An 18454-nucleotide genomic window follows, 5' to 3' on the forward strand; every position below is an offset into this window, starting at 1 on the left:
TTAGCAACAAAAAGGAGTGTTGATACCACAACATGGAAGAATCTCAGTGAAAGGAGCCAGGCCTTGGCGAGAGGAAGTGTGCACACTTTAAGATTCTGTAAAACTCTATGTACGAGGGCTTTGACTTGCAGCACATCAGGTTGGGTCCCAAATGCTCCACTTTCCCATCCAGCTCCCTGCTAATGCTCCTGGGAAGATAGGGGAAGATGGCCCAAGTCCTTGGGCTCCTGTGACCCATGTGGGAGACCCAGGTGGAGTTACAGGCTCCCAGCTTTGGCCTGGCCCAGCCATGAGTGTTGTGGCCATTTGGGGAGTGAACCTGCAAATGGAGGATCTCTCTCTCTCTCTCTCTCTCTCTCTCTCTCTCTCTCCTCTAACTCTGCCTTTCAAATAAATAAAATGAATCTAAAAAAAAAAAAAAACCTCTATGTACTCTAGAACTGTTGAAGATGCAGTCTAATCTGCAGTGACAGGAAGTAGAGCATAGGAGCCTTTGGCACACTCTCTGTCTTGGTTATGGTGATGGTTTCACAGCTGCATGCACATCAAAATGTATCAAACTTTACTCTGTAAATTCTTCCCAGTTGTTGGACATCCATTGTGCCACAATCAAGAGGGAAAAAGAAAGAAAGAAATCAGAAAGCTCTTTGGTTGGAGTCTTAAACAAGTGGAGCAGAGTAGTGCTGTGTCCAGAAATGAAGAAGACTTGGAAACAGGAATGTGCAGAGAATATTTATCCTAGTATTGCTTGTGGATCTGGGGATTCAGAAGCCAGCTAGGTGTCCATCATTAAGAGAATGGGTACAGGGGCCGGCGCTGTGGCACAGCAGGTTAACGCCCTGGCCTGAAGCACTGGCATCCCATATGGGTACCGGTTCTAGTCCCGGCTGCTCCTCTTCCAATCCAGCTCTCTGCTATGACCTGGGAAAGCAGTGGAAGATGGCCCAAGTCCTTGGGCTCCTGCACCCACAAGAGAGACCTAGAGGAGGCTCCTGGCTCCTGGCTTTGGATCAGCCCAGCTCCGGCCATTGCTGCCAATTGGGGAGTGAACCATCGGTTGGAAGACCCCTCTCTCTCTCTACCTCTCTCTCTGTGTGTAACTGACTTTCAAATAAATAAATAAATATTAAAAAAAAAAAAAGAGAGAGAGAGCGAGTACATAAAGCGGAGACTGCGGCAGCAGAAAGTATGACTTACACACGTGGCAGAGAACCACATGTCTAGACCTCAAGAAGATGATGCTAGTGGAAAAAAAAGCAGAACAGTAAGAACTGTTTTTAAACTATTTCATTAAATGTGAGGCAAATAAGAAAGCTACAAGTTTTATAGGAATGCAAACAAGTATGTTCCTGTGAAGGAAAGAGGAAGATAAGGGGGCATACAGGAAGGAGAACACAAGTAAACAAAATGTGAGACAGACATAATGGACTGTTCCAGATGTTGACTCCACAAACTGAGGCATTTGATTAATCTTTATACCTAACCTCCAAAAAAGTGCTTTTTAAAGTACGAGGAGATAATTAAACACAAAATGGATAAGAGTTTAAGTTTTTGCTACATTTCGAAGATTGGGGCCAGCACTGTGTCACAGCAGGTTAAGATGCTGCTCGTAGGCCGGCGCCGCGGCTCACTAGGCTAATCCTCCGCCTAGCGGCGCCGGCACACCGGGTTCTAGTCCCGGTCGGGGCGCCGGATTCTGTCCCGGTTGCCCCCCTTCCAGGCCAGCTCTCTGCTGTGGCCAGGGAGTGCAGTGGAGGATGGCCCAAGTGCTTGGGCCCTGCACCCCATGGGAGACCAGGAAAAGCACCTGGCTCCTGGCTCCTGCCATCGGATCAGCGCGGTGTGCTGGCCGCAGCGCGCCGGCCGCGGCGGCCATTGGAGGGTGAACCAACGGCAAAGGAAGACCTTTCTCTCTGTCTCTCTCTCTCACTGTCCACTCTGCCTGTCAAAAAAAAAAAAAAAAAAAAAAAAAAAGATGCTGCTCGTGATGCTGGCATGTCATATTAGAGCATGTTCAAGTCTTGGCTGCTCTGCTTCTGCTCTGCTTCCTGCTAATGTGCCTTGGAAGGCATCAAAGCATGGTCTGGGTGGTTTGGGCCTCTGCTACCTACGACAGAGTTCCTGGCTTCTGGCTTCAGCCTGGCCCAGCCCTGGCTTTTGCAGCCATTCGGGGAGTGAATCAGCACATGGAAATCTGTGTCTATCTTTCTGTCTCTCCCTCTTTCTCTCTCTCTCACTCTGCTTTTCAAAGATTTATTTATTTACTTTAAAGTCAGAGTTACACAGAGAGAGAAGGAGAGGCCTTCCATTCACTGGTTCACTCCCCAAATGGCTGCAATGGCCGGAGCTGTGCTGATCCAAAGCCAGGAGCCAGAAGCTTCTTCCAGGTCTTCCACGGGAATGCAGGGGCCCAAGTACCTGGACCACATCCTCCACTGCTTTCCCAGGCCATAGCAAGGAGCCGGATCAGAAGTGGAGCAGCCAGGACTCGAACCGGTGCCCATATGGGACACCGGCACTGCAGACGACGGTCCTACCCACTACGCCATAGTGCCAACTCCAAACAAATATATTTTTTTAAAAAGATTATGCAATCTCATTTTTACTTTTCTTACTGAGCCCTCAGATATATATATTTAGAGACAGAAAGCAAGCTGTGACCTTGACAGAGGATTTTCCCTCTCTGAATTTTTTTATTTTTGTTTTGTCAAGCTTTTATCTTTAATGTCTTTTATTTTTTATAATGCTCATCAAAGGAATCAGCAAAGCTCAAGGAAAAAAATTAACTGCTTATTCAAACTCTACTTCACCAGGCAAGATAGAAAATTTGCGTCAACTAGTCCTAACCACTAGTAAATAAACCAGAGGAATAAATAAATGAGAAATAAGCAGTTACTTCTGTTCTAACATCCTTATGGGAGACAAAGCAGTGAACTAGATCCAATTCTGATGACAGAAAAATAAATCAAGTCAGGAGAACTGAACTCTGTCCACAGAGGACAGCTGAGCACACCTTGCCTGCTTGGGCGAGAATTAAAGGGCCCACTCCATCTGTCTTTGAATAAATAAATGAAATCATTTACCCCACAGAAACCAAGCCATTGCCCAAGTGGAGTCACTATTATTTTTTGTTTTAAAGAAAAATGGGATTTATTCAAGTTGGAAACCTCCTGCCCAAGGGCCAAAGAGGTGGGTCCCAAGGGAGGGAGACCCGGAGTCACTATTATTTCATTCCTAACAAACTGGGAGTCACTAGCATCATATCCATAACTAAGGAATATTCCTGCCCCAGAACAAGAGGGGCACAGCAGATTAAGCCATTGCCTGCAATGCTGACGTCCCATCTGAGCAATAGTTCCAGTCCCAGCTACTCCACTTCTGACCCAGCTCCCTGCTAATGCACCTGGGAAGGTAGTTGAGGGTGACCCAAGTACTTGGGCTCCTGCCACCCACATGGAAGACCTACATGAAGTTCTGGGTTCCTGGCTTCAGCCTGCCTCAGCCCCCAGTTGTTGAGGCTCGTTCTCTCTCTCTCTCTTTCTCTCTCTCCCTCTCTCTCTCTAACTTTGCCTTTCAAATAAATAAATAAATAAATGTTTAAGAGAGAGGGAGAGAGAGAACATGAGCAGAGATTTTGTTTCCACCACTTCCTTCTGTGAGCCTAATTTCAGATTAAACTGGGCCTTTGCATTTTATAGTCAACTCTTAAGTGCTCTTATGAGTGGATTAGAGAGAATTAGGATAAACTTTTTCCTGTTTTAATCCCTCTAATTTATGAGCTAATAGGAAAAACTAGAACAAATCTTTGTAAATTCTTGTTTTGTATTCATACATTTATCTAATTTCCACTAAGGTAAGTACTGTCTTAAGTGTTTGGGTTACAGTGGTAGATAGACATAGTAGTCTATGTCTTAAAAACATCTGAGGGGCCGGCATTGTGGCGTAGCAGATTAAGCCTCTGCCTGTGACCCCGGCATCCCATATGGGTACCAGTTCAATACCTTGATGCTCCATTTCCAATCCAGCTCCCTACTAATGCGCCTGGGAAAAGAGCAGAAGATGACTCAAGTGCCTGGGTTCTGCACTCACATGGGAGACCCCAAAGAAGCTCCTGGATCCTGGCTCTGGCCTGGCCCAGCCTGGCTGCTGTGGTTGTTTGGGGAATGAATCAGCAGATGGAAGATCTCCCTCTCTCTCCTTCTCCCTCTTCTCTCCTCTCTCTATAACTCTGCCTTTCAAATAAATTTAAAAAGAAAAAACTTGAAAGACAAGGGTAAATAGATTACTATCCAGTGTCATCAAATCTACAGAATTATGGTCTCCTTCAATATGCCTGTTATACCTTTGAACAAAACTTCCTGGGGTGGGCATTTGGCATAGCCATTAAGACATTGTGTCCTAGGGCTGGCATTGTGGCATAGCAGGTAAAGCCACCACCTGCATTTCTGGCACCCCATATGGGCACTGATTCATGTACCAGCTGCTCCACTTCTAATCCAGTCTCTGCTAATGGCCTGGGAAAAGTAAAGGAAGTCGGCCCAAGTGCTGGGGTCCCAGCTACCCATGTGGGAGACCCAGAGGAAGCCCTTGCTTCCTGGGTTCAGCCTGGCCCAGCTCCAAAAATTGTGGCCATCTTGGGAGTGAACCAGTGGGTGGAAAATCTCTCTGTGTGTCTCTCCCATTCTTTCTGTAGTTCTGATTAAAAAAAAAAAAAATGACACCGTGTCCCACATCAGAGGGTGTGACTTTGACTCTCAGCTCCACTCCTGATTCCAGCTTCTTGCAAATGCAGTCACAGAAGCAGCAGTGATGGCTCAAGTGGTTGGGTCCCTGATACCCATGTGGAAGATCTATATTGAGTTCCCAGCTCTCAGTTTTGGCCTGACCCAGCCTGGCCCTTTCTGACATTTGAGGGAGTGAACAAGGAGATGAGAGCATTTGCACTCTCTCTCTCTCTCTCTCTTTCTCTCTTTCTCTCTATATATATTTCTGCCTTCAAATAATAATAAAAAAAAAGTTAAACTGCACTTTATCTCCTTACATCTGTCCAAATTCTACAAAGAAGAAGTAATAAAATTTATCTTGTTTTGAGGCATTAGTGTCTAAAAGAATTTGGGGGACTCAACCACATAATCTAGTTCTATAAACTTCATCTATGAAAATGCCTTAACAGATTGACCACTGTCGCGAAATTAATACACAAATCACACATTCAGAGCATAGCAAAGATGCCATCACACATTGGTTTATTCAGCCACACCTTTGCATGCTCAGAAAAGCCAAAATCAGTGAAGCAAGTCTTCATGTAAGTGTGAAGCTCTGAGAAGCAGAAGCGCCACTGTCTTCTCACGCTCTCAGCAATCTATGTTCTCCACATGAGCACTATTCTTTGGAATAAAGCATTAACTGGAAAGGGTCATGGTTAGAATAAAAATACAAGATCAAGAAGTAACATGCCAACGCATCAGTACACATAAAATTCCTCTAGTTCATTAGCAAGAGTGAATACTTTCACATGCTGCATTGGCTTGGCTTAGAACATAACAGAAAAAGGTATATTTTTTACAGAGATAGTGGGGGCAGTGATGAGGGAAACAGCATCCATCTCTAGCACAAGAATTACTAATACAAATGTCAATCTATTTCACAAATTTGCCTAGATCTGGTCTTTAACTTGCTCATATCTAAGGAATCTCAAAGGAAACTCAGCAGTAAATCACCGATCCCCAGAAGCTGCATTAACCTTGCATCTAATACCGTATCTGAGTAGCTTCAGCACTCCCAGAGGACACATTATGGCAGCAGCCAGTTCTCTCTTCGCAGGGAGATGTGGTGGATCTGAGGGTCAGGGCAGGGTGGTTGTCATCAAAGTCTGACCTTCCTACAGATCCACCGTAAGAGAACTTCACAGCTAGAGGCTTGGAGACCATACATGTTGACAGAACCACATTTCTGTACTGAGCTACTAGAAATAATCCTGCAAGAAATCAGAAAAGTCAGTCATCAGAGGTGACATGCACTGGAAAGGAGTCAAAGGCATGAAGGGATAAAAGTTGAGAAAATCTTTCTCCCTTTCCAGGCCTTTCCACTCCCAAAGCAGCAGCAAAACCAAAATTGCCCATTAGCTCTCTTGAAAATGCCACCATTTCTTTTATTTTCCCCGCCCACTGTGCATTCCTCCCCTTCTTTCCTCCTTCTTCTCCTTATCCCTCTTCCCTCCCCATGTATTCTCCTCAACTTATTTCCCAAGCCACATGATTTTTCTTCCCTTTTCCTTATTTCTCATTTTTGTGTGCATCCCTTTGAAGCCCCTCACCTTGAAAAGTTTAGAACTGACCCATCTTCCCACCTCCAGCTGTCATTTTTCCGCAGACCAATCCAGTGGAAGTCCTGATTGAGGAACCTGTTGAGTAGCTGCTAAGGGAGAGATTGAACATGACGAAGAAGGGTAAGGAAGATGAGAAAACCAACGAGTTCCAGTGTCATAGCCAAACAATGGTTCCTTACTCCCTCTCTGATCACCAAGGTTAAGGACTGAAAGGTTGTGTCTCCTCCTCAGAATGTGTAAGTTGAAGCCCTAACCCCCAGTGTGATGGTATCTGGAGGAATCCTCAAGGAGACAATCCAGTTTAGATTAAGTCACAAAGAAGAAATTAGGGTTTTTTCCCCCAAAGAAACCGTTTATTTAATGAGTACAAATTTCGTAAGTACAACTTTAGGAATATAGTGATTCTTTCCATCATATCCACCCTTCCATCCTCACTGCCACCTCACCGCTTCCCTCCCTCTCATTCCCAGTCCCATTCTCTTTTAAGATTCATTTTCAATTAACTTTATACACAGAAGACTCTATACTAAGTAAAGATTTCAACAGTTAGCACACACACACACAAACTGGGAACGGAAGGAAGACCTTTCTCTCTCTCTCTCTCACTGGCTAATTCTACCTGTCAAATGAAAAAAAAAAGTACAATACAGAGTATTCATAAGTCTAAAAACAATTTGATCTCCTGATTTCAATTTAGAGGTATTTCAACTGAAAACATGTCTAGAAATTGAATAAAAGCACACATTACTTGAAAATAAATTAATTTTTTAAGATTGATTTTATTTATTTGAAAGTCAGAGTTACACAGAGAAGGAGAGGCAGAGAGAGGTCTTCCATCCAATGGTTCACTCTCCAAATGACCGCAATGGCCAGAGCTGAGCCGATCCGAAGCCAGGAGTGAAGCTTCTTCCTGGTCTCCCACGCGGGTGTAGGGGCCCAAGGACTTGGCCATCTTCCACTGCTTTCCCAGGCCATAGCAGAGAGCTGGATTGGAAGTGGAGTAGCTGGGACTTGAACCAGTGCCCATATGGGATGCCAGTGCTGCAGGCCACGGTTTTAACCCCCTGCGCCACAGCACCAGTCCCTATAATTAATATTTTATAGGCTTGTAGCCTCTAGCATTTACTAGAAGTCTTCAGAAATTTCATGGAAAATGTATATTATAAAAAAATTGCCTGGATTTCTAATTTTTTAGACCAAAATTTATCTTTTAATTCCATTTTTCCATGAACTGCTAGAGAATTAATAACCTAATTCTCTAGTGATATTTTCCAATAATAGAATACCAGTTTTAATAACTCCAGTTATTTAGGTCCATTTAACACTTAAATTTTTTATATCCTCTTTTCATTCAGACTCAAGCATGATACCGAGAATATCACACATAAATCAAAATATTGTATAAAATTTGCCTTGGGAACAAAAGAATAACAATACTAGGTCAAGAGACTCAGCAGATCAGATATAAGTCAATTTGCTTCTATAGAAGTTGACAAAAGCTGGAGCAAGGAAAAAAAAAATAAAGCGAGAGAAACAAGCACAATCTCACAGGAATATGCGTGGTAAAACCTGAGGTAAATATTTGGTTCAGTGATTAAACTGCCACTTGGGACACCCACATCTCACATGGGAGTGCCTGTTCAACTCGGCTCCTCCACTTCCCATGTAGTTTCCTACTAATGTGCACTCTGGAAGGCAGCAGTTATGGCTTAAGTACTTGGGTCCCTGCCACACACATGGGAGACCAGATGAAGTCCTGGGCTCCTAGCTGTAGCCTGACCCATCCCTGGTTGTTGTATGCATTTGGAGAGTGAATAAGTGAACGGATGATCTCTCTGCCTCATTCTCATTCTCTCTCTCTCTCTCTCCCCCTCCCTGCCTCCCTCCCTACCTCTTTTCAGATAAAATGCAAATAAAGAAAGATTTTTTAAAAGAAATAAACTTACTTGTGGATGCTATTAAAACTATCTGATTGGCCGCCGCCATGGCTCAATAGGCTAATCCTCCACCTAGCGGCACCGGCACACAGGGTTCTAGTTCCGGTCGGGGCGCCAGATTCTGTCCCAGTTGCCCCTCTTCCAGGCCAGCTCTCTGCTGTGGCCCGGGAGTGCAGTGGAGGATGGCCCAAGTGCTTGGGCCCTGCACCCCATGGGAGACCAGGAGAAGCACCTGGCTCCTGCCTTCGGATCAGTGCGGTGCGCCGGCCATGGCGGCCATTGGAGGGTGAACCAATGGCAAAAGGAAGACCTTTCTCTGTCTCTCTCTCACTGTCCACTCTGCCTGTCAAAAAAAAAAAAAAAAAACTATCTGATTATTCTGCCTTCTCCAGTACTGACTTAAACCAAGGAGTCTTAAGAGAAAATTAACCCACTGTGGAAATTCAACCAATCTAACTCTGTTCAGTTTACACAACAGTAGATGCAAAAGCCAGGAAACAGAAGGAGAGAAAAGGACAAAACTCCTCTAACACCCTTCACTGCCTCTGGGTACCTCAGCGAAGCAGAAATACTGCAATCCCCAGAAAATCCGCACCTTAATCCTTTCCACACTCGTCTCGTTACACAGTCTACTGTGGCAATGTCTCGCATAATGACTCGCTACTCCGGGGTGTCAGTACTTGCCAAGCAATGTTGCCCACTTCTGCTATTGACTTCAGTCAGCTCAAGTCCTCCAAAGCAGCTATGTCAGAATGAATATAGTTTCCGCAAGCAGGTGCAGAAAGCAGGCGATTATTACCGCAGGCCATAACACTACGATTTTGTGTCTAAGCAATAGGCCCCATGGCATGCTGCCACCCAGCTGAGGAAGAGCATAAAAGAAAAGAAGTCACAGAGGTGGAAATATTTGGAGTTTAGATTCTACCCATAATTTCAAATGATGAGTGTTGTTTTGCCAGAAAACAAGAATCTAGATGCTTTAATCTTTTCTTAAAATAAGAAGTTTTAGCACTTAAGGATTATATATTCTCACCAACTGCTTTAGAGTAATCACCTCTCTGCATTTTCCCAAGGGATGTTTGTAGGGCTGAATTCTTAATCAACTGTTCTCCATGAGCTGATTCCACCCAATAGAAATACCGATATCAAAACACCAAATGTATGAAATTTGCACTAAAAACCAAACTAGAATTTCTTGCTTTCTTCATATGTGTTATTTACTTTGACAAATGAAAATCTGATTGACTTTTGTTCTAAGTGTCCCCAGGATATCAATTCCTTGTATGACCTTGAGATGCCCTAGAACTAACAGAGTTCTCCAAGAGCCCACTGTGGGCAGGGATCTGAGAGCCTGCAGGAGGTGAAACCCCACCCGGTGAGATTTGTGTGATATTTAAGAACACACACACACATAGTCTCCTTCCTTCCATCCCAACTTTCTGCACATTGTTTCTCAATCTGGAACTTATTTAATTCCAATGAATGATCACAGTCTCTGTCCCTATGATCATTTTCCTCTCTTTCTCAAGTTCTATGGCTCATGTATAGAAATCTGCTTCCTCCTCGTTGAACCTGGATGTTTCTGGACTCAAGGCTTCATTTAGTTAGATCTGTATTTTAGGTCTAAGTCCTCCCTGTTATACTCGTCATTCTCCCACCTCCAACATACACATGTGCGCATGTACATGGGCACACACACACACACACACACACAGAGCTGTGCAAGCTTCTGGCTTGCTCTGAGAATTGTTAGGTTGGTCAGTGTAAGAGTAAATAGTGGAGAAAGGAGAAGAAGGCAGGGTGGATGATGAGGGGAAAAAAGAGGAAAGAAGAGAGGGAGGGGGACAGCTTCCCCCAGGATCCTTTTTGTTCCTCAAAGGAGGCCACATGATAGGTTTGAACAGCATTCACACACACACACACACACACACACAGCTACAATTTCTCAATGCTTGCATTTACCATTTCCTGGTCGTCTGCAAACATAATGAGATGTGAGTCTTCAGCCAAGCAGAATCTCAGACTAGAATTCCAGTCTTTTTTCTCCACCGAGAAATAGTAACAGTGGTTCCCATATCGCATCCAGAGGTCTGGGCAGCCAGAGCAGCTGACACAAGTGGAGGGATTGGAGCCTAGAAAGGAAGAGGACTTGGTTCACATCTTTATGCACAACTTGGTCTTGGAAGTTATACGGCACATGAAAGGGAATATGGTAGTCCCAGCGTCTTCCCTGCTCCATCACCTTTCAGATTAAGGATCAGAGTAATGTAAACTGAATTCCTCATAACATCCAACTCCATCCCAACTAATGTGCATTCCACAAAGCAAGGATGTGACCATGACCAAGGGAGCCAGGAAAACAATGTAGTACAATCTGCCTGCAGGCTATGGAGCACATCACTGTGCTAGAGACTTCTATGCCCATGCGGCATATACATACCAGATAAAGTAACTGCCTTCGCAGGATACATACCCGTGTCCTGTCCATATACGTTCAGCACATACAATGTGTAGCTTCATGACGTACACTGCTTAAATCAGGCAGAATCATTCAGAATGCCAACCTCAGCCTCATACCCCTCAATGGTGGACAAGAAAAAGAAGAAAACTAGAAAGAACAAACTTCACTAGAGTGGAAGCTTATACCTTTTTGTTATCACAGATGTGATTATCACATGGGCATTGAATAAAAATACTTATATTTCAACAAAAAGAATTTAGTTTAGATTTTTTTTTAATCTGAAAGACAAGTATATCAGATGCTACATGCAAAGTGGTAGAATTCTCCTTACTAAGCTCTTTTAAACAGAAAAGAGCCTCTTTTATTTAAAGCGGTTGTATTACGGGGCTGGCATTGTGGTGTAGCAAGTAGAGCCTGTGACACCGGCATCCCCTACAGGTGCCAGTTCAAGTCCTGGCTGCTTCACTTCTGATGCAGCCCCTTGCTCACGTGCCTTGGAAAGCAGCAGAAGATGGCCAAGTGCTTGGGCCCCTGCACCCACGTGGAAGACCCAAATGGAATTTGGGGAATGAAACAGCAGATGAAAGAGAGCTATCTCTCTCTCTCTCCCTCTTTCTCTCTCTCATAAATAAAATCTTTAAAATAAACAAATAAATAATGTAACTCATACGAATTGACTTTCTCTAAAAATTCTGCATTACCATTCTGTCAAAATGAAGGGGAATTAATTAGCTTTTGAGGTCATTTCTACCCAAGATTCCACAACGCTATTGATTTCCTACTTCAATGAAACACATTTGCAGAAACTTCCCCAGTGAGCACAGTTTTACAGGAGCAACTAAGAGCCATTACACCATGCCAGCGCATGTGCAGATATACAACTGCAGGAGAGATTACATATCTACCGTAGATTTGGGAGTTGGAAGGTGGGGAAAGCAATCTTTTTTTTTTTTTTTTTTGACAGGCAGAGTTAGACAGTGAGAGAGAGACAGAGAGAAAGGTCTTCCTTCCATTGGTTCACCCCCCCAAATGGCCGCTATGGCCAGCACTGCGCCGATCTGAAGCCAGGAGCCAGGTACTTCCTCCTGGTCTCCCATGCGGGTGCAAGGCCCATGCACTTGGGCCATCCTCCACTGCACTCCCAGGCCACAGCAGAGAGCTGGATGGGAAGAGGAGCAACCAGGACAGATCTGGCACCCCAACTGGGACTAGAATCCAGGGTGCCAGCACCACAGGCAGAGGATTAGCCAAATGAGCTGCGGCACCGGCCAAGCAATACTCTTAATGTAAAGATTAGATAACCTTCCGTGGGAGACCTGCTGTGGCACCAGTGTAGGCTTCTGGAGGCTGGATTAGGTTGGCACTTTATAGCTTTGTAATTTTTCCATACCCACCTTATATCAACAACTCCCAACTTCCCTATGAATCTCCTTCTACCCAGGGTACAACTTGGCTCTATTGTCAGTTATGAGGCTGAACCCTCAGAATCTTAAGAAAATATTTCTATGTAACCTGTCACTAACGATCCTCCCTCAATAAAGTAAACCTAAATTAGGACCCTAGATTGAGAAACAAACTGAGAGTCCTCCAGATCACCAGATTTAAGAACTTGCAGGAGCTAAACCTAGAAAAGTGAGTTCTAGAAAACATCAATGCATCTAAACGGCAATTTAAAAAGTCAGAACATGCTTAATTAAATTATGACATATTATGTGAAAAGTCAAAACTCATTATTTTATAATTTAATTATCACAATAAATATGGTAGCAAGTAGGAACTGCTAATAAAACAATATGAAATTAGGCCTGCGCCACGGCTCAATAGGCTAATCCTCCACCTAGCGGCTCCGGCACACGGGGTTCTAGTCCTGGTCGGGGCGCCGGATTCTTTCCCGGTTGCCCCTCTTCCAGGCCAGCTCTTTGCTGTGGCCCGGGAAGGCAGTGGAGGATGGCCCAAGTGCTTGGGCCCTGCACCCCATGGGAGACCAGGAGAAGCACCTGGCTCCTGCCTTCGGATCAGTGCGGTGTGCCAGCCGCAGCGTGCCAGCCGTGGCGGCCACTGGAGGGTGAACCAATGGCAAAAGGAAGACCTTTCTCTCTGTCTCTCTCTCTCTCACTGTCCACTCTGCCTGTCAAAAAAATATGAAATTAAAAAGCAATATGCAAAATTATAAGAATACTGTGATCAGAATTCCTTCCCATCTTGCTTTGGATAAAAAAGGATGGGAGAGATTTTAAGAGAACTTGATTACAATTCTGTATGGGAAATAAATCCTTATGCAAATCCAAGCGGTTGAAGATGAAAAGACTTTTCTTACGAAAGAACTGCATACAGCTGGTAATTTATTTTGTTTGATTATTTTATATTTTTCAAATTTTCTCCTATGTCATAATGATTGCATAATCTAAAATGGATACATAAAAGATTAAACTTGCTTTAGGTAGCGCTTACCTTGGCATGAAATCCACTGGTACAGCAGCACACTTGCAAGAACTGCTGCCAGAAGCCCCAAAGCTATTGCCACAAGGGAAGAAAGAGAAGGCCTGGAAGAAGCTGCAACAGAATCCAAAGCAAAATCTCAAGTCAGAAAAAAGGTCAAAGGAGCAGAGAGGGTCAGGAAAGTATGCCAATTTAGCCTGGTGGGAACTGAACTTAGACCATAAATTCTTTCCGAGATCTGCCAGGATATTGCCCTAAAGTCCAAGATAACCACTAAAATTTACCTCAAGAAGCATGAAATATTTATCAAGTTAAAGAATACTTTTTCTGGGGCCGGCACTGTGGTGTAGCAGGTAAAGCTGCCATCTGCAGTGCAGGCATTCCAAATGAACACAGGTTCAAGTTCTGGCTGCTCTACTTCCTATCCAGCTTCCTGCTAACACGCCTGGGAAAGCAGCAGAGGATGGCCCAAGTGGTTGTGCACCTGCACCCACATGAGAGATTTGGATGAACCTGGTTCCTGGCTTCGGCCTGGCCCAGCCCAAGCTACTGCAGCCATCAGGGGGGTGAACCAGTGGATGGAGCTCTCTCTCTCTCTCTCTCTCTCTCTCTCTCTCTCTCTCTCTCCTGGCCCAGCCCAAGCTACTGCAGCCATCAGGGGGGTGAACCAGTGGATGGAGCTCGCTCTCTCTCTCTCTCTCTCTCTGCCTCTGCCTCCCTGTAATTCTGCCTTTCATATAAAAAAATAGATCTTTTTTTAAAAAAGAATACTTTTTCTTTTGAAATTGCAGCTGTGTGGTCTCATGCTTTGACAGAAAAACATAAAATGGGACAGCTTCCTGGGAAGGTAACTTTGTAGCAATGTCTGCCAAAATTGCAAAGGCATTTAATCTTTGGCCCAGCAATTGTTTTTTTTAAGAAATTTTTCCTACAGATAGACACACATGTGCAGAATGTTATATATATATATATATATATATACACACACATATATGTGTATATATATGGCTATTTATGGCAGAAATATTTGTAGAAAGAAAAGATTGAACTACAACCCAAATAACTGTCAGTAAAAGATCAGTCAATTATATCAGTCATTCTGATATATCCATAAAGTGAATATTCAATGTCTAACAGAAAAATAGAGACATGCTTTTATTTATTGATATGGAGTGATTTTTAAAATATATAGTTAAGGGAAAGAAAACACCCTGCAGAACGGGTGTATCAATATCTCTGTAAGCACACTCAAGAATCCCATAATGTTTTTGCCTTTGAAGTGGGGAAATGAGTCACTGGAGACAGGGATGGGGGGAGATTCTTTTTTTTTTAAAGATTTATTTGTTTATTTGAAAGGCAGAGTTGCAGAGAGAGAGAGAGAGAGGTCTTCGATCTGCTGGTTCATTCCCCAAATAGCCACTATGGCTGCAGCTGGGCTGATCCAAAGCCAGGAGCAAGAAGCTTCTTCCAAGTCTCCCACGAAGGTGCAGGGGCCCAAGGACATGGGCCATCTTCTACTGCTTTCCCAGGCCATAGCAGAGAGCTGGATCAGGCGTATGTTTTAACCACTACGCCACAGCACTGGCCCCAAGGGGGGGATAATTTTACTGTTTGTTTGTGTTTTTTCTCTACATTTAGAATTTGAGTCATGGGAATATATTACCTACTTAAAGTAGATAATCAAATTTAAATGAAAATAAAGTAGCCTATATCTTACATAGATTAGAAGATTCTTTTTGCTTTGTTTTTGGAAGAAGAATGAGTTTAGGTTTAGGTCATGTTTAGGGATGGAATGTTATTTCAAATTAACTATGTTGTGGGGCCTGCACTGTGGCATAGCAGGCAAAGCCAGCAATGGGCACCAGTTCAAGTCCCGGCTGCTCCATTTCCAATCCAGCTCCCTGTGATGCGCCTGGGAAAGCAGCAGGAGATGGCCAAAGTGTCCGGGCCCCTGCACCCATGTGGGAGACCCAGAAGCAGCTCCTAGCTCCCGGCTTCAGATCGGCTCAGCCCCGGCCATTGCAGTCAATTGGGGCGTGAACCAGTGGATGGAAGACCTCACTCTCTCTTTTGCTGCCTCTGCCTCTCTGTAACTCTGCCTTTCAAATAAATACATGAATCTTCAACTTAACTATGTTGTATACAACCTATATCTAAGAATGCTATTTTTTACAGTTGAAAATGGTAGTATTTTCCCCAAACTTTTATTTCAAAATCATAGATGTCTCACAATCTGATAATATAGAAATTGTATATAAAACAAACAAAAAAACTATAAAATAAGATTTAAATCCAGATTTTGATTCCTTTGTCTGGCACACTTTAGTTAGGAAATTAATTTTGCCTATTTGGGCCTCATTTTCCTATTTAAATTTTAGATAAATTATTCTGTAAATATGTGTGTATTTGTGACATAGTCTGAACTTCTTAAAAGAAACTTATACTGGAGCCAGCACTGTGGCACAGCAGGTTAATGCCCTGGCCTGAAGCGCCAGCATCCCATATGGGTGCTGGTTCGAGATCCAGCTGCTCCTCTTCTGATCCAGCTCTCTGCTGTGGCCTGGGAAAGCAGTGGAGGATGGCCCAGGTCCTTGGGCCTCTGCCCCTACGTGGGAGGCCCAGAGGAAGCTCCTGGCTCCTGGCTTCAGATCGGCGCAGCTCTGGCCATTGAGGCCAATTGGGGAGTGAACCAGTGGATGGAGGACCTCTCTCTCTCTCTCTCTCTCTCTCTCTCTCTGCCTCTCGTCACTTTGTGTAACTCTGACTTTCAAGTAAAATAAATAAATCTTTAAAAAAAAAAAAGAAATTTATCATGAGAGATGTCTTTATGAGAAGAGAGTTCTGCATGACAAATATTTGAACTAATGAATATAAAAAGATTTCTAGTGACATAAAAAATATAATTGCACTGTGAAAGACCATTTAATTAAATAGGTATGTTATTTCCAATATTATGCTAAAGGAAAGAATGGTATCAAAATATAATGATATCTGTTTAACCACTACCCAGTTCAAGAAAGTGAGTAAAGTTATTTTTGCACTTGAACTATCAAGTTCCGACTTATCACACGTTGTGTGACTCTCACTTGATGCTTTAAGACGTACATTGCTGTTGATGTAATGTTTCTATTCCTTAGAAATTAGCACAGATTCAATAGAAAAGAAAAAAAATTATACAAGTAAAGATTTTCAATGCTTTATAATTTATAGTAACAAAAATAAATCTAAATGCTCAAGTATACTGGAATGATTTAGCCAACTATGGAAATTAGAAACCATATTAATAAGACTATGTAGCCAAAAAGAAAAAGAAACCATTAGAAACTATATTAATAGACTATGTAGCCATAAAACCATTAGAAACTATAATAAGACTACGTAGCAAAAAAAAGAAAAATAGAGAGAGGGAAGGCTTATGGAGGGACCTTCTGGGAGTTTACTGTCTCAAATACAAAATCAAGTATTAATTTTCCCATTTACACTATTATGTACCTCTCTGAGATAGCATTCTCTCAAGGCTCTGTGTAAAAATAGCTTTTGTTTTTGTTTTTGTTTCTGTTTTTGTTTTGTCTTCAAATCTCAAAAGAGCCTCAAGGACAACTTATGTGTAGTGTTCTTCATGTATTTTCTTCCTCGGCTCAACACTGGAGGTTAAAACTCCCAGATATGTGAATTAGTCTCTTTCCTGACAAAAGCCTACCATTATCCATTAGCAAAATTGTTGGCATTCCCCTCACTTCATAGTCAGAAAAAAGTAAATAACTTGAATTTAAACAGCCAAAGATTACTGCAAACATGACTAAAGAGATTAATAAAGTCATCCCAAGCAAGTTCTTATATCAGTTCAGTAACAAACAACAGCATTGCTCTAGCTTGCCTTTCTTAAGTGAGATCAAAGAAAGCAACGTTTAGGAAAGAATTTCCCCGAGACCTCTGATCAGATCCTGTACCATACACCTGGTTTTCATATTGTAATTCTTCAAACTTGACAAAAAATATTTCTTCAAATCATCCTCACTGCTTCTGTACCCTCTATCCCAAACTTACTCAGCTCCCCATTCATCCGTAACCCTAGTTTTCCATAGTAACTTGGTTGACTCACCTTTTTGCTGCGGTCTGTCGCCACTCTGGGCTTGAGTTCCAGTAGGCAGCTCTAATATGGAATAAATGACACTGTCAGCCATCTCCATGCAGCCTCTTTCACATTCAGTGGACAGAGTTAAATTACAGAAGTGTGAAGAAACAGTCCCATCACTGAACTGCTAGCAGGAAACTTGACAAAGGCAGAAGTCATTTTTCCGGAAATGATTCAAATTGTGGGGCTGTCCATATTCTATATTGTTAATTTTTTTTGATTCCACCAGAGTCTCTAGCTACTCACGCAATTGATATTAAACTGAATCCCCACCCCCATCTAATTGTATTTAGCAAACAAAAATTGCTCTCAAGTTCTGCAATTTTCATTATGAAAACTGAAATAAAAATGAAAGTGGTTCCTGACTATTAATCCTCTGTCCATTGTGTTTTCTTCACATTCTTCCTGGAAATCAGTTGAATGCAAATGTAAGGATTTATTTCCGGGTCTTCCAGTCTGTTTTCTTGTGTGTATCATATTGTTTTGGTCAGCTTTGTAATATTTTGGAATTAGGAAGTATGACACCTCCAGTTTTGTCCTTTGGCTATTTAGGGTCTTTTGTGCTTCCATATGAATTTTAGGAGTTTTTTTCTATTTTAATAAAGAATGCCTTTGGGATTTCAGTGAAGATTGCACTGACTCTGTAGATCACTTTGGGTAGTTCTATGGTCTGATTGTTTATATGTTGAAACTTAATTGCCAGTGTGAAGATATTAATAGACAGGGCCTCTTGGAGAAAATTCAAATCAAATGGGATAACCCTCACAGCTGTTAGAATGGCTACTATCAAAAAGACAAAAGAGAATTGTTGGAGAGGAGGTATAGCAATGTAGCACAACTGTGGAAATGTAAATTGGTTCAGTAATTGTGTCAATCGATACGGAGATAGCACAAAAACTTCAGAATAGAACTACCACATGATCCAGCCACCCCTTTTTCAGTACATGTCCAAAGGAAATGAACTCATTATCTCCAGGAGCTATCTGCATGCCCATATTTATTGCACCCTATTTTCAATAGCTAAAATATGGAAATAACTTAAATGTCCATAAATGGGTTTAAAAATGTGGCATACGTACAATAAAATATTATTTAGCCTTTTAAACAAAGGAAATCTGGGGCAGAAATGTGGCACAGCAGGTTAGGCTGCCACT

The 18454-nt window shown here is 42.7% G+C and overlaps 1 protein-coding gene across 1 annotated transcript; it reads right to left on the bottom strand.

Moving 5' to 3' along the window:
* Nucleotides 1–5211: 5211 nt before the first annotated feature.
* Nucleotides 5212–17447, bottom strand: KLRG1 (killer cell lectin like receptor G1). Its single transcript, XM_008259801.4, has 5 exons — nt 17268–17447; nt 13178–13279; nt 10228–10397; nt 6317–6417; nt 5212–5977 (listed from the first exon to the last, which is right to left on the bottom strand). Exons 1-5 carry the CDS (start codon nt 17353–17355, stop codon nt 5866–5868), a joined length of 573 nt encoding a protein of 190 aa, XP_008258023.3. The 5' UTR covers nt 17356–17447; the 3' UTR covers nt 5212–5865.
* Nucleotides 17448–18454: the final 1007 nt, after the last annotated feature.

Source organism: Oryctolagus cuniculus, chromosome 9 (genome assembly GCF_964237555.1).
Source record: "Oryctolagus cuniculus chromosome 9, mOryCun1.1, whole genome shotgun sequence".
Lineage (NCBI taxonomy): Eukaryota > Metazoa > Chordata > Mammalia > Lagomorpha > Leporidae > Oryctolagus > Oryctolagus cuniculus.

Bases quoted from the DNA above. Each gene is read 5' to 3' on its own strand.
- KLRG1 (XM_008259801.4), bottom strand. From the start codon at position 17,355: ATGGAGATGGCTGACAGTGTCATTTATTCCATATTAGAGCTGCCTACT. The intron at 10,398-13,177 runs GTAAGCGCTACC...CTTCCTTTCTAG, and splicing joins CCAGTGGATTTCATGCCAAG to GCTCCAATCCCTCCACTTGT. The intron at 6,418-10,227 runs GTAAATGCAAGC...TCTCTCCCTTAG, and splicing joins TTGCAGACGACCAGGAAATG to CAGCTACTCAACAGGTTCCT.